At 32.4% G+C, this 16,940-nt stretch overlaps 1 protein-coding gene and 1 long non-coding RNA gene across 3 annotated transcripts; both read left to right on the top strand.

Moving 5' to 3' along the window:
• Positions 1 to 312: 312 nt before the first annotated feature.
• Positions 313 to 1,494, top strand: LOC106364402. 2 transcript variants are annotated; one of them, XR_002654488.2, is made up of 3 exons: positions 313 to 729; positions 830 to 1,127; positions 1,203 to 1,395. It is a non-coding gene; the product is annotated as an uncharacterized LOC106364402 (long non-coding RNA). The 2 variants fall into 2 exon arrangements; XR_001273191.3 differs by having other exon boundaries at positions 330 to 729; positions 1,206 to 1,494.
• A 7,842-nt stretch (positions 1,495 to 9,336) lies between these two features.
• On the top strand, positions 9,337 to 16,115 carry LOC111206432 (protein NRT1/ PTR FAMILY 5.2). Its single transcript, XM_022703237.2, has 5 exons — positions 9,337 to 9,558; positions 10,166 to 10,383; positions 13,859 to 14,424; positions 14,738 to 15,136; positions 15,543 to 16,115. Exons 1-5 carry the CDS (start codon positions 9,444 to 9,446, stop codon positions 16,006 to 16,008), a joined length of 1,764 nt encoding a protein of 587 aa, XP_022558958.1. The 5' UTR covers positions 9,337 to 9,443; the 3' UTR covers positions 16,009 to 16,115.
• The last annotated feature ends 825 nt before the right edge of the window (positions 16,116 to 16,940 follow it).

Raw genomic sequence — 16,940 nt, 5'->3', positions numbered from 1 at the left:
CGGGCCATCAACTAGTATAAAATATTTTTGCTGGTTATCACTTGAAAAGAATTCAAATCTCAATATATTACCAAAAGAGAAAGAGTTTATTGTGATTCATTGTTTTTTTGGAAAATATTCTACTGAAGATCTCTATAAATATAAGAAGCTTTGCTTCTCTCCCAGGTAAAGGACGCAAGGTAAGAAATTCGTTGCACGACAGCTTGACACGTGTCACATTCCTTCTACGCAGCGTTTCATTTAACCTTGGCGTCATGGGCTTCGTCTGCTTGTTGTGCGATTGGGCTTTGTTCGGTTGTGAGTGTTATCCGGCCCGGATATATCGATGATGCCTCTACCCTAGAACGTCTGAAGCGTAACCCTAGAACGTCTGAAGCAAAGAAACGAGGTTCGTCGCTCCCCTTCGCGGCGGCTCGCCGGTGATGTTTACGCTTCTTCCCACGGCTTGAAACGGTCTGATTTATGTCTTCGTCTTTACTCCCATTGATTCCCTCTCCCACGATCTGTCTTCAAAGTACTTTTGGATCTGAGAAGCGGTGTAGGTTAAGTATAAATATATGTTAGATTCTTCTCCTTGAACACATCTTCTCTTCGTTTCCTTTTTTCTTCCTCTGAAACTTTATCATCTTCTTCATCTGATCGAGGATGAACAACTAGAGTTATGAGAGGACGAGATCCTTGAATGTTTCTGGGAGGCTAAGAATGTCAAGCGCGGTGGTTGATGTAAAAGTAAGGAGGTTATTAAAATTTATATAATCGTGTGATTTAATATTTTCCGTTGAATTGCTCTCTGTTTCTCTATTCTGAGATGTATCGAACTCTGTTTCAGGGAAAACCAAAGGTATTTACTCTTTAAGAAATGGAGGCGATGATGTCGTAGCAGGAGCTCCGCCTTGGAATCCGATGACGATGCAAGCTGCTTATAATGAACCTGGAGATGAGTCCACGAAGATCACTGGCGTCAAGAGAGGTAGTAACGAAGGAGGTGGTGATGGAGATTCACAGAAACTGAAATTTTCTGTTTCTTTGTTGAGGGAAGAAATACAAAAAGATTTCACAGCGTACAATGGGAAAAAACCTCCTACAAGACAAAAGAAGAGACAAGAACTATTCAGAGTCAAATGAATGTAAGTTCCAAGATTTATTTGTTGCTTAACATTTTCAATTTTGGTTGCTGACTCTCTTCACCGGACTGTGGCTAGCAGAGGAAGTAACATCATGCTCTTCTGATTTATGAAAACATGATCAAAGGTGTGATTCCTTGGTTTCTTCAGTTTAGAGTCCTCAAAATTCATGTTCTATCAAATTTGTGTTAATACTTTTTCAGTTGTAAAGATGAAGAACAAATATAGCAATGCACCAATTTTTAGTGAATGAAACTATTTTACTATGTTTCTTCATATTCTTCTCTTTATTTGTGTAAAAGAGATGAGCGGAGCTAATCGTAATCTCCAGCTGTTTTATTTATCAATAATACTCTCTCCAGTTTTCTTACATCTTTGTTCCTTATTTAATTTCAGGCTAGTTACTACATACTCATCATTGAAACTTTGATGAATGTTATTAACATTTTTCTCATATTGTTCGGAACTTATGATCATGAGAGTTTACGTTTGTTGTTTGGTGCTATTCATGTTCTACATTTGGTTACTTGGTTGAATAATATTTTAACCGTCTAACCTACCATTTATGTTTGTTGTTCTCTGCAAGATTGGCTGATGTGGGAACCGATATTCGTACTGTCGATTTCCGTTTAAATAAGAAAAGTAGGAGAACTCTAATTTCTTAGAGGTCCCGGATATCTGTTAATACCACACGCTAAGCAATCAGAACACGAGATAACAACGACAAAGTTTAAAAATCGTAAAAAGAGAGCAAAGAGAAGTCTTATTCTGAATTTGCGTATGAGCGTATTTACAACAAGGTATAAGCTTGGGCTCGAGAGCTGTCGACGAGATTCTTAGTTCTAGCAACCCTAAGACGGCTAAACCTAATTGAGTCGCAGCTCGAAATAGCAAAAACGGAAAGTTGCCTAATTGCTCTAAGTGCTAAGTTTTCTCTGAAAAGTTCTCATTTCATGCCTCTCGCCTAGGACTCCTTATATACTCGCTCCAAGGTCGGTTTACGCTTTTACTTTTATGCCCTTAAGTCGTCATAGCATAAAATGGAGATATTCTATTTTTTCGATCTTCGTAATTATCTTCAAAATTTCGTATTTATCTGCGGAAACTTGACATTTATCCTTCCTTGCGCGCCAAGCGTAAACCGTCCTACGGTTTACGGGATTTTGGCTAAGAAATCGTAGGATGAGCCTCGAGTCGCGTTTTAGGTCCCTTTGGGCCGTTTTCCGACTCGAAGCGTTTACTGCGACTTCTTTCGATAAAGAACAAATTTTCCGCGGTTTTTACCGCAAAGTTTGATCGATGATTTAGAATGGCGGAAAACATGAACTGAGTTCGCTACGGTATTCGGGAGATAGCATCGAAGGATAGACTAGAATGCATGGATTGGTGTGCTCGGTCGTGTGCTCGGTCGCTACGTAGCGATCGTGCTTGGCTTGTCCGTGGTCCGATTGCCATACTCTAGCTCATCCGTGGCTGGTTTTAGATATGTGTATGTTGCCTTGGGACAGCCGGTATTTGATTCAATCGAGATTTGAACACGATTTTACCGCGAGATTCTTCGTAAAGATTTCTTTACGAAGATTACTTTTCGATTTTTACGGACTTTCAGACATTGATTCCGTCGTGACCGATTTTGACCCCAACAGTTAGCCTCCCAGCTCGTTAGAACCATGAGCTTCTAGCGAGTGGCTTGGCAAGTTAGGCAAGTTAGGCGAGTTAGGCGGAATTGTGCTTTTGTATGATGAAACAAAGTTACCGTTCACATTACGTCGGCGGCAATTTCCTATCAGATTGTGCTACGCAATGACAATCAACAAAAGCCAAGGCCAGAGTTTAAAAGAGGTCATCTTATATCTGCCTAAACCGGTCTTCTGTCATGGTTAACTTTATGTGGCCCTCTCACGTGTCACAAGCAAAGTGATTAACTATCATCAAAACCGAAGATTCCCACCAGCTGAAAGTGAAGAACATAGTCTACAAAGAAATATTCAAAGGCCTTCTTCCCGACAAAAGTAATTTTAAATTAGTTATTAGTTTTCACTCCCATCATTCTCAAAGGTCTTATGATAAAATATTTTATTCACAGATTAACAGTGTTTAATAAAAAAAGGGACTTACACATAGGTTTTTCCTCATCTACGTCAGGTTCAAACCTTTTTATATAAATAGGGATACTATTGCATTTACCATAATTTATGCTAACTAACTTATTTTTATCCAATTTCAGGCCATTTCTTTCTTACGATCTAAACACAGCTTCTGATCCGCGAAAGACTTAATCTGTTTCTTACATTATTTACTTTGCTTACAACTTTTTTAAGACGATTGTATAAACTTGATATTCACTCATTATTCAGACATTTGGATCATACAATGCTTCCATTTCAAACAAAATTATTGAAACTATATAAATAAAGAACGTATTTAAATTTTATATATACAAAACCTTTTATGGATCCAGAATTTCATTCTTCCGAAAGCAAAACACATAATAAATTCGAGAAGTTTCTTTAATTTAATTGCAGCGAAGTATGACCAAGGGCATCTCCATCCCTATTCTATTTTTTTCTTTAAAATGGAGTAAAAATGAATATGGAATAAGGAATCCTCCAACCCAGCTCCATATCTCACTCCATAATGAAATTTACTCCATAAATGGAGTAATCTATTTTTTGTTTGTTCATCACTTCATTATGGAGTAGAAAATGAAGTAGAGTTAAAGCAATTTTATTTTATTTTTATTTTTACTTCATTTTGAAAGAAAAAATAGAGTTCTACATTAGAGATGCTCTAAGGTTTCTAAGTTTTTTTAATTTAAGCAACATCGATATTACTTTTCTATACTGTAAAAATATATTATAGATGAAAACAAGAAAAATTGCGAGAAATACATATGTTGGATAGCAAACTATAAGGAGTTATGATTATGAAGATTAAAGATGACTATCATCTTTATAATCAATGAATTACTACTAATACACCTGAGGAAACAAATATGAGTTAACACCCCTTGGACTAGGATAGAGACTCAAGGTAACATGCAGCATGAACGGGCCACATATAAAAGCCTCAAGTCCTCAACGAATCCATCACATAAGTATTGAATCACACTGAAGAACGGGAGTGGGGGTCCATTCCATGTGATTTTGAAAAAAGGTGGCACGCCTGAAACCGATCCGACGTTAGCTCCGACAAAAAACATCATCGCCGTCCATATAAGATGCAATCCAACCCAGCATAGCCGTCGGTTTGCTCAACCACTAACAAATTGCCACGTTATGAGTTCCCTACAAATCATTGACACTCTCCTTCATCTAAACTTTTAGATATTATAAATTTTGTTTCGAGATGCAACATTTACATTTAAATATTGATGCAATAATATCCAAATGAGAACATTTGCATCCAGTCTAGATATAGTACGAAAATAGCCAATATCAACTTACATTTACACTTTCTTTTTTTCTTATTAGTCTACCCATTTTATATATTATGATAACCATTTTACAATATAGTTTTAGATACGCGTCTGTTACCTTGGGACAGCCGGTATTTGATTCAATCGAGATTTGAACACGATTTTACCGTGAGATTCTTCGTAAAAATTTCTTTACGAAGGTTACTTTTCGTAAAAACGTTCAGTCCGATTTTTACGGACTTTCAGATATTGATTCCATCGTGACCAATTTTGACCCCAACAGCTGATTTCGTGTATTAGTAAAATGGTTCTCAATGAATGGCCAAATTTTACATTCTTGCATATTTAATGATGAATTTTAGTGATTTTGAAAGTTTAAACTTTTCAAACAATATACATTCTTACACATTAATGGGTGGTAATCGAATGGTTCCAATATCAACAATACTAACAAGACTTTTCTTATTCTACTATGATCAACTAAGAGAGTTTTTTTTTTGTTTTTAATTGATCATGTTGTCTTAAGGAGTTGTAAATTGTTTTTTTTTCATTTTATTTTTTATCTAGGAAACATATTTTATGAATAAACATTGATTAATGGGCTTCTCAAAATATATATAAATTTATTCTATATGAGATAGTTAATTTAAAAAAAAACAATATTCGAAAATAATGAATAATTTTTTTTGTTATTTAAATATAATCAACTATTTGGATAAAAAAGTTTATTTAGTCTCTAAATATAATAATATATAAAATCCAGTAATATCTTTATCTGAATAGTAATAATTAATATTTTGTTTTCAATGTATTTACCAAAATTTTAGAAAAACTCTATAACAGTGAATTATGTACTTGCATTTTGGATTATTTAAATTATTGATTCCAAAAGAATATAATGAACTAATCTACCAGTAAATTCAAAAGTATGTACACAAGAGAAAATAAACCCAATGTTGTATGTGTTAAACCTAACCGAAATAATAAAAATTATATTCCATTTGCTATATGTATATATTAAATTTGAGCAAACATTTAAGAAACTATATAACAATTACAATAACAATTTTTTTTTATTCCTAATACAAAGTATGATCCCTAACAACACTAATACAAATATAAAAAATGTTAATTTTATTTAGATGTATACAAAGATCAGATGAGGATGTGTTTTCATTAAAATGAAAAGATATAACCTAAAAGGAAGGTAATAACTAAAATAGTACAATGTTGCAAAATATATTTGACAACAAGTAAAACACAAAAACACATTAGAAAAATAAACAATCAAACGTTAAATGAAATATACAATTTTGTAAACATAGAATACAAATAGATATGCAATACCTAATATAAACACTAAAAGTATTGATCATAATATATAAATGATCGTTTAAAAATATGTAAAAATTAGATAAAGTTATACGTGAATTTTACACAAAATTTATTTATATAATTCAGAATATTTAATCTTTGAAGTTAAAGAACTAGAATATTATTTTCAGATCAAATTTTTAAAGAATTCGGCTAAATTTAGTAAGATTTTTAAAATCTTAAAAATAAACTAAAGAATATACTAACATATAACCTCTACACACCAACATTCTTAAAAACCTTAAATATTATAATACATATTTCTTACAAAAGCTTATAAAACACATTCAAAAATAAGATACAATTATATTTTTTTTATATCATACATAAATCTTATCCCACGCGAACTGACCCTAGTAATATATAATCAATGATTCGACGCTCATTAAGCAATAGATAATTAGGCTCATCGGAACTTTGTTTGGTTTGGAGTATCAATTTTTATAATGGCTTTTTAGATAGAGAAAATACAAAAAAGGGTGGGCCAGAGAGGTAAAGATCTTAATCAATATTGGATAATTCTAAGCTCGTGGAAACTTAACATATTATTATTTTAAAATAAATTTAACAAAGAAATTTAAATCTAAAAAAAAAAAAATCTATTTAGGTTAAGTTTGAGTTTTTCATATCTCACATGTTAAAGAGAATTGTTTTTCATATAAATAGAGATATAACGGAGAGGTATTCCATAAAATTGAAATTTGTTACATGCTTCCATCTTTGTGTCACATACCCTTGCGTGGATCGTGTTACACACTTCCACCTTTGTGTCACATACCCCGATATGTTTAACACCAGCCGATCTATCCACTCACCCGTCTTGTTTCTTGTGATAGAATCCATCTTGGCCATAATAGGTTCAAATCCACTTTCTTCACAAAGCAGAATGAACCTAGCTGAGATAAACTCTCCCCTATATCGATGAGAAAGGTTTTAATGGGTTCCTTCAACCCTTTGAACCGATCGAATACCTCATGCTTTTTCTTCAATAGTATAATAGGCGGGAACAAATGTCTAGTTTGCTTCTCTGCTACACATGTGTTACACTCGAAATTTCTACGATCATCTCCGTCATCAACGTCTGAAGTCTCGCCTTCCTTACACGATCAGCTCCTAGGTGTCACGATTTGATGGCGTTCTTGATGCGGTTTGTTCTCTCATCTTGAGAATCAATGTCCCGGGAACAAATTGAAACAAAAGAGCTATCGCAACGTCGTTCTTCTTTTGATCATCTGAACCGGGTTCGATTGTGTCCCAAACTTCATGAACACGAAGTAGAACCTTCATCCTCATCGACCAGACTGTGTAGTTTGTCGATGTCAACATCAGACATTGGATGGATGCAGATCCAAAGTCCTTTGTGCGTGGAGTCCTAGTCACGTCAGCCATCTGCTTTCGTGATCTCTCCTCTTGTCGCCAAAATCTAAACTTTATCTTAAGCTTAGATTTGAGTCTCCAACCTGAGGCTCTTTAATGATGGTAATGGCCCAGCCTGGCTCTGATACCAATTCTAATCACTAGAAACACATGAATTATAAGAACAACGTTTCTTATTAGCTTTAGAAACTACTCAAAAGTAAAGCTCTCAATATGAACAAAATCACATCAAAACTCACGTACCAGTGAAGTCAAGGTTAAAAATCTCAAAGGCTGAAGACGAACCAGAGATAAATGCGAACTAGAAGGCCGGCATCCTTACCAGAGCTAACGTACGCAAGATGGCGGACGTGACCATAGTTATCATTGAAATGAGCTTTAGTCGCAAGACTCATCGCAACTTAAGTGAAGAGGTCAGAAGATGGTTCTACAAGAATTGGCCAATTCTAAGAAGAGGTGGTACGGAAGCGAGGAGAGCATCCAGTCTAACCTTGAGAAAGATGTGAATCCAATAGATGGATTCGCACACAATGATGTGGAGAAATATGATTACTTTATGATTAAGTTCAAGAACGCGAGGAGCTTAATCGGAGTTCAAGAAATTGATTTTCCTAATTCAAATTAGAATTAAGGGGGTGAGTGTTGGATAATTCCAAGCTTGTGGAAACTTAACATATTATTAGATGTTTAATATGTTAAGATAAACACAATAAAAAATCTAGAAATAGGAAAAAAAAATTTTCTATTTAAGTTATGTTTGTGTTTTTCATATCTCACATGTTAAACGGGATTGTCTTTCGTATGAATAAAGATCCAATGGAGAGATATTACATAAAATTGAGAAATGATACAAATAAACATATTGAAAACTTTAGTTTTGAGTAGTTTATAAAGCTAATAAAAAAATTGTTTTTTAGAAATTTGAATCAGGAGCATCAACATAGGATTTTCTTCGTCATTGTTGACAAAGAGTTTGACATTTTAGCTATCTAGATTTATAGAGGAACTAATCGTAACGGAATTAAAAATTCACAAAAAAAAAACAGCTGGTGTGAAAGCGTGAAAATATATCTTTGCTTCATATATTCAACAATAACAATGACAGCTAGTAGTTAAATCAACAAATATAACTCGCAATACATTTAAAATTAAATTAAATATTCATGATTCGCAATGAGCAGGCAAAATTGTAAGAAGTGCAGAAACTTTAAAAACCCAAACTCATTTGTCATTATATAGTAAGTTGCTATAAATTAATTGATCTCAAAATCAATTTGCTTCTTCAAGCAATGTTTATTGGAATCATTTGCACACGTTACAACGAAACTTATTGTATGACCAAGTTACAGAATTATTTTAATGACAAAGAGTAATTATATTAGAACTAAAACTAAATCCAAATCAATGTTTACAAGTGGAAATTGAAAAATAGGAGTTCAGCGTATCACTCGTGAGATCTTTACCAACCAGCTAAACCTGAAAGGTTCATGAGTTGTTCATCTTCATAAGAAAAAATAAACCGTACTTATTCTTATTTTCGTTTCATTATTATTATCAAAGTATGCAAAATATTTAGTTTAGTAGCTTTCACGTTCCCTAATACTTTATTTTCTTATTATAGTAAAATTTTGTATATTAAATCTACAGTTTACTAATTTCTTTTATGTGACGACTCCATGGACGAGTGTTTTATATTTATTTCTGGACTAGTATTACATGTCGAGCATTCAATCTCGGGATCTTTTTAATTGTAGAAACATTCACTCTCTTTGCATATTTTTAAACAGTATATAGATCGTTTCATATGGTCAAGCGAGGTGTATTATGAGAAGACAAGTCATGGTGCTGAGCTAGCAGATAATAGTTATTTGCTAATCAAGGTAGTTAGATAGTCGAATTTTCTAAAACATCTCCTAATTGGACTATCTATATAAATTTTCAATAATTAATTTAGTTAGTTTTCAGTCAGTAATTATTTTATGTACAGTCAAAAGATTCTCTTTATCTAAATGAGCCAGCATCTCTTTTGTATATATATGAGACAAAAGTGCCGACTCTCTTCACACAAATATCCACATTATTAGAATACACAGAAACTACCAAACAAAGAAAAAAAGTATAGAGAGAAAAGATATAGAGGAGAGAGAGAAATGACAGTAGAAGAGGTAGGAGATGATTACACAAAAGATGGAACTGTTGACCTTCGTGGTAATCCTGTTCGAAGATCCATTAGGGGTCGATGGAAAGCTTGTTCCTTCGTCGTCGGTATTTATTCTTTCATTTCTATTAATGATCTTTGTTCCAAATATATATACAATTAAATAGATTAACACACATGATTATGCGTTTATTTTAACAGTATTTTTTTATTTTCATTGTTTTGGAGATGATGGGATAGTATTATCTTAAAATCTGCCATGACTCTCGGAAACTTTTCAATGGTGACGAGAGAAAGTAAAGATATGTGACGTATCTTATCCGATTTAGAAAGTACATGTGATAAAATTTGAGGTCATAAAATATCACCAGCTTATTTATTTTCCATATGACTCTTGGTCTGCAACACTAGAAACTCACTAGCAGTATTAGGAATTAGAAAATAGATTTACTCAAAATTAACAAGATAAGCTTAAAATTAATGGTCAAAGTAAAATGATAATTCATATTATCATATATCTATTGTTTCATAATTTCATAGTTTTAAAATTTCCTTTTTACCCTCAATGATAACATATAAGTTATTATGAAAATAATTTATAGATTAGTTTCATACACTTTTTTCATCAGAAAAGTTTTTCTTACAATCTCACTAGTCGTTAATATGTTTGATATTCCGTCACTATAAACTAATGAAATGTTGTAATATGCTTAGTGTACGAGGTATTTGAACGTATGGCTTATTACGGGATATCAAGCAACCTAGTGATCTACATGACTACTAAACTGCACCAAGGAACAGTCAACTCGTCAAACAATGTGACCAACTGGGTTGGGACTAGTTGGCTCACTCCCATCTTAGGTGCTTATGTCGCAGACGCTCATCTCGGTCGCTATATCACTTTCGTCATTTCCTGCGCTATCTATTTTTCGGTATGTATCTACCTTCTTCTATAACCAGTCAAAACATACAAACATTAACTATTTGATGCCAAAGTGATACTTACTATTTTGAACATATTAAAGTCGTGATCACTAGAGAACCAAGTTAGGTAAGTATGCTCACAAACGTGAATCTAGGTGTGCGAACCCAAACACGTGACGATTCAAGAATATGATTTTCTTGCCAACAGTATTATTTGTGGACAGTTTTCACGGATCACTCTCTTTCACATTCCATGTTTGTCATATTTTTGAAAAGTAAAATCAACGGCATGCTCACATATAAAATAATACTAGTATTCATTACTAGGTTATACTCCGTTCTGAATAAGTCACAATGATACTTTTCGTACATATTAAGAAAGCTACTGAAAATATATATAAGTTGTTATTAATTACACCTCTCTGACTAATAATATTTAAGATAAATAAAATTATTTATAAAATCAATGCAATTTATAATTAATTTTCATCTGAAAGTAAGTATAATCTGCATTGGAATTGTAAAGTAACATTTTTGTATAACAAAAAAAAATATTAAAATGACACTTATCATAAAACATAAGGAACATGCAGCAACTTGATTTTTCTTTTTTGTTTTTGTGTCGGAGGCACAAGTTGGCCTCATGGCAACTAGTTAGAGTGTCAAACGCAAGGTTATAACTTCGAGGGGAATTTGCTGCAATATTATTTTATACTCTTTCTGTTCTTAAAATATACTTCATCCGTTTCAAAATAGATGATATTTTAGAGAGTTTTTGATGTTTCAAAATAGATGATGTTTTCATATTTCAATGTAGCTTTTAACTTTATCAAAAACTGTGTAACCAATCATATTTTATAGTTAGTTTTGTGATTGGTTAAATAATTTTTAATTTATATTTTAATGATATTTTTTGGATAAAAAACAAGTTTCTTAATAGTTGTGCCTCAACCTAAAACTTCAAGTATTTTGAAACAGATGGAGTAGATTTTTTAGTATTTTCATACATATTAAGAAAACACATTAAACTACCATAATAAGTGTATTGTTTTCTGTAATTTTCAATTTTCAATAACTTTTAACCAATAGTCATTCCATAAAGTCAATTAATTTTTTTGAACTTTACAATTTTTTCATAGAAAACACAAAAAATACATCTTTTTGAAACAAACAATTTTTTTTAAAAAGGCTATCATTAAAAAACAGAGGGAATACGTTTTAGCTAGAGCTCCAGCTCAACATGGCAAATAATATACACTCTAAATAACAATATTTTAGGATGTTACTAAAAATTCAAAAATCTGTTTTTGCTTAAGAAATACTAGCTAATGTCTTAGTATAACATACTCCCTCCGTTTCTTAATAATAAACTTTTTAGAAAAAATATTTTTTTCAAAAAGACGTATTTTTTGTTTATTTCTATGAAAAAATTGTAAACTTCAAGAAAATTATTGGTTTTATTAAATTACTATTGGTTAAAAGTTATTGAAAACTGAAAATTATAGAAAATAATACATTTATTATGGTAGTTTAATGAGTTTTCTTAATATGTGTAAAATACTAAAAAAATTATCTTTTAAAAACGAAGGATTATCATCTAATAACTCAAAATACAATACCAATAAGAAATACCATAGGGTCCATAACATTTAATCATTATCTAAAAATATATTAATAGGAAAAGTTGAAACTATTCGATTTGAATGTGCACCTAAAGAATTTAGAGGTGGGTACAAACCGAGTATTTAGTATTTTTGGTATATTTAGTATTCGGCTTGTACAAATACTACAAATTTGGACTTGTATTTGATTTGTTAAAAATGAGTATTTCTAGTTTCAAATACTTACTAAAAATAAGATTTGTAAGTTACTTATTTTGTTTTATTATTTGTTACTTGATAATTATTGGTAAATTATTTGACAATTTATTAGAATTCAAAGCTAAATAACTTTATATTTATAAAGAATTTAATTGTTTTTTTACGATTTAGTTAATTCAGAACACTGAATATATAAGAAAGAGAAAATTCTAAAATGTTTATATAAATATATATCATTTATGTTTGATTATATAAATGAGTTATTTTACTATGATATAATTTTTTTTGTTTATAAAAATGAACAACAACCCAAACAACGCTAAGTAATTACTTTTATTTTAATATTTGACATTTGTTTTATACTTACGAATTGTTTAAATAGATTACTTGATATTTTATTTAGTCAAACCAACTACCCCATTTACGGATCAGGTATCAATAAGTAGTAAGTACGGAGCAAGTATTATGTAGTTGTGTGCCCACCCCTACCCAAATTCGTCGCACCGCTTGCTAGCCCACCGCTTGCTCTCTATATTAAGCGGCGTTGCTTAGCCAGAAGCCATTTATTTATTTTTGTACTGTTCGATCTTGAATATTCAATTTTAGTTTCAGATATTTAACTTTGAAAACTGAGTCAACGAGACAGAAAAAAGATAAGACAAGGACCGGTCCAAATTCCACGTTAGAATAGTATACCAGTTCAGACTTTTTGTTCGTATACACTCGAGTATGCATCCGTCTTTTTATCTTCTGACTGAAGCGTGGGATACTTTTACAGATAAGAAACAATTGACTTTGATTTAAAAAATCATTAGTACTCTTTAATTTTTTGTCTTGATCGAAAATTTTACAAAATGTTCCCACACACTAAAAAGTTGTGGACCAAAACAAGAAACCATAAATGGAATTAAATATTCCGAAGACTTATCTATTACTCCTACATATACACTTTTTGCAGATGCACAAAACTGAGCAGTGGCGTATCTAAAATAAATTTTTAGCCGGACAAAACTACACAGTAGTAATACTCCCCCCGTTTTTTAATATAAGTCGTTTTAAAACTATGCACGTAGATTAAGAAAACCATTAATTTCTTATATTTTTTAAACAAAAACATCATTAATTATTTACCTAACCACAATTCAACCAATAAAAAAATATAAGATATATTATCATTGGTCATACAATATTAATTATTAATAAATTTTACATAGAAAACCGAAAACGACATATAATTTGGAACAAAAAAGTTTCTCTAAAACGACTTATAATAAAAAACGGAAGGAGTAGTATTTATAAATTCAAATTTTCATCCACGACATTATTAAAATTCTAAGTAAAATTATCCACTGTCCACCTAGTTCCGCCACTGAAACTGAGTAACTAATAGTCTAGTATCCTAGTTGTTATATATTTGCATTAGTTTACATTTACTATAGACGATGTTCTATAATAACAACAAAAATGCCACAACATCAAATCATGTAACAATATAATCTTAAACTTGTAAACACAAACACTAAATACTTTTACTTGAAAAAGTGATATTTTGATATATAGAGAAGTTGTGATAGTAAATTTTTTGAACAAGATTATGAAAGACTAATTCATCCGGTTAAACCACAACTCCGAGATAACCGGTTTAGTCATTTATCAATTACAGGGGATGTTGGTCTTAACATTATCAGTATCCATACCGGGAATTAAACCACCAGAATGTTCAACGGCTAATGCGGAAGACTGCAAAAAGGCTTCGGTTTTACAGTTAGCGGTTTTCTTTGGAGCGTTATACACATTAGCGATCGGTACAGGCGGTACAAAACCGAACATATCTACCATAGGAGCCGATCAATTCGACGTATTCGACCCAAAGGAGAAGACTCAGAAACTATCATTCTTCAATTGGTGGATGTTTAGTATCTTCTTTGGTACACTCTTCGCAAACACTGTTCTTGTTTATGTTCAAGATAACGTAGGCTGGGCCTTGGGATATGGACTTCCGACAATAGGTCTAGCTATATCCATTTCTATTTTCTTGATGGGGACTCCGTTTTATCGTCATAAACTCCCCACGGGAAGTCCTTTCACGAAGATGGCTCGAGTCATTGTGGCTTCACTTCGCAAAGCCAAAGAGCCGATGACACATGACGTCGCACACTTTCACGAGCTGCCTTCACTGGAATATGAGCGTAAAGGTGCCTTTCCGATCCAGCCCACTCCAAGTCTAAGGTAATGTGTATATTTGAAGACTAGTCATTTTGGTTTTTAAAACTCTTATATCTCAAAGCATATCAAAATTGCGATATTAACATAGCACTGTCATTTAAATACATTTCAAGCCAACTGACAATATTGCAAAAATATACTAAATGCCCTTATTCAATTTATAATTAACTAAATAAAAATGAGTACATAACAAATTTTTGATTATTCAAAATTTTTAAAATAGAGTAATGTAAAATCGCATTACAAATAAAGAATGACATTCTTTTTTGAAACAAAAAATAATAATCTTAATTGACATCCCTTTTGCAAAGCGCAGATTCTTGGACAGAGCTTCACTCAAATCAGGAACAACCCATAAATGGAATCTGTGTACTATCACAGAAGTTGAAGAAACAAAACAGATGTTGAGAATGTTACCTGTATTGTTCATAACCTTCGTCCCAAGCATGATGATCGCTCAAATCAACACTTTATTTGTCAAACAAGGAACCACTTTAGACCGAAAGATCACTGGAAATTTCAGCATCCCACCAGCGAGTCTAGGCGGCTTCGTCACGCTCTCAATGCTCATCTCTATAGTCATATACGATCGAGTCTTTGTCAAGCTAACTCGAAAATTCACTGGAAATCCAAGAGGCGTTACTCTGCTTCAACGAATGGGCATTGGTCTCGTCTTCCACATCGTCATCATGATCGTCGCATCTGGCACTGAGAGGTATTCACTGAGCTTTCATCTTTAAACAAAAATCAAATATAAAATTTTGAAAATAATTTGTTCTTACAAGTTACAAGATTAATGATGAATTAAATATCATTATCATATTAAAATTTGTATTATTCTTGGAAATTTTATTTAGTGGTGCTAGGTTGAAACTAAAACTTGAAAATGTGCTGTTTCCGAGAATTTCCCTAAATATTAATTCAATGCATAAAACTTATAGATGTATAGGATTAACATTAAGAATATTGAACGACTGAAAATAGTGTATGAGTTTCATTCTAAACGTAATTGACAATTAGAATAATCCCATTATAAGTAAAAACATGTCATTAGTAACATAATTGTTCTGTTTTATTTTGTATTGCATTATAGTTTTCCTTAACACTTACTTTTGTAACAGGTATAGACTCAATGTCGCTGCTGAACATGGACTCATACACCAAACCAAAGTAGAGCTACCCTTGACTATCTTTGCGTTGCTTCCTCAGTTTGTGCTAATGGGTATGGCTGATTCGTTCTTAGAAGTTGCAAAGCTCGAGTTTTTCTACGACCAAGCTCCTGAGAGCATGAAAAGTCTAGGAACATCGTATTCGACAACGAGTTTAGCCGTTGGGAATTTTATGAGTAGTTTCTTGCTGTCAACGGTTTCTGAGATAACGAAAAAGCGAGGAAGGGGATGGATTTTGAACAATCTTAATGAGTCTAGGTTGGATTATTATTACTTGTTCTTTGCGGCTTTAAATTTGGTTAACTTCGTCTTGTTCTTGGTCGTGGTTAGGTTTTATGTTTATAGGGCTGAGGTTACTGATTTAGTTGATGTGAAAGAGGTGCAAATGAAGGTAAAGGATGTCAAAGAGAATGAGTAGTCTAAAAATAATGTTATGATATATTTCTTTTAAAGATTTCTTTCAGTGTAACTTTGTTTGAGACTTGATACCTTTAGATTTTTCATTAGTGTTAAAAGTTTTATGTATACAGTTCAAAAATAATTGACGATATATACAGCTCATAAATGATAGTAACAGATTTGGTGTTGAGAATCAATCTTCCTTTGATCACCATTGATAGACCTTAAGAACCATGAACCTTGAATAATCTAAGAACACCACGATATGTTTACCCGGTTCGTCATGTTAAAACGGGTACATCCGGTTAGGACCTTTTAGTCCCCAATTCCACAGATGACATGGAAACCACTTCCACGGGTTTGTACACGAAGATCACTAACCATTACACTCACACTCTAATCGGTTTACAAGGAAAAAGAGAATCCTACAGAAGAGACTACCCAAGACCCCAAGAAGATACAATCGGCTCGTGCTCAACATCATCTTCCCCTTGTTGAGCCTCCCACACTCATCTTCCATTCGCTTTAGCTGCATTCATTTTTAATCAAAACAGAGGATTTAAAAAAAATAGGATGAAAAAAGAACAAGACTGTACTTACATGTCTATACCTTCACCCAAAGCTGTAAGAAAACAGAACCCAAAAGATTGATCAGAGTCAGAAAACCAATACTAAGACAAAGAAGAAGAAAAACTCAAAAACTTCATTTTATAGTCTAGGGTTTTATAGTAACTAATTTTCTTATATTAAGTAAACATATTACCATCAACAATATCATTCTGAGAATTTTCTAGGATAATAATTTCCTCATATTACCAAAGGATACAACATTTATAATAAGGTGAACTACGTGATAACCCGCGCCCTGCGCGGAATGAATTCACTCGGTGATTTAATATTTGACATCAAAAATAGAGTATGTATTTGCAATATATGATTGATAAAATAGGA

This window comes from Brassica napus, chromosome A9, assembly GCF_020379485.1.
Source record: "Brassica napus cultivar Da-Ae chromosome A9, Da-Ae, whole genome shotgun sequence".
NCBI classification, from domain to species: Eukaryota; Viridiplantae; Streptophyta; class Magnoliopsida; order Brassicales; family Brassicaceae; genus Brassica; species Brassica napus.
The sequence above is the reverse complement of the archived record's forward strand: the minus strand, read 5'-3'. Positions and strand labels throughout refer to the sequence as shown.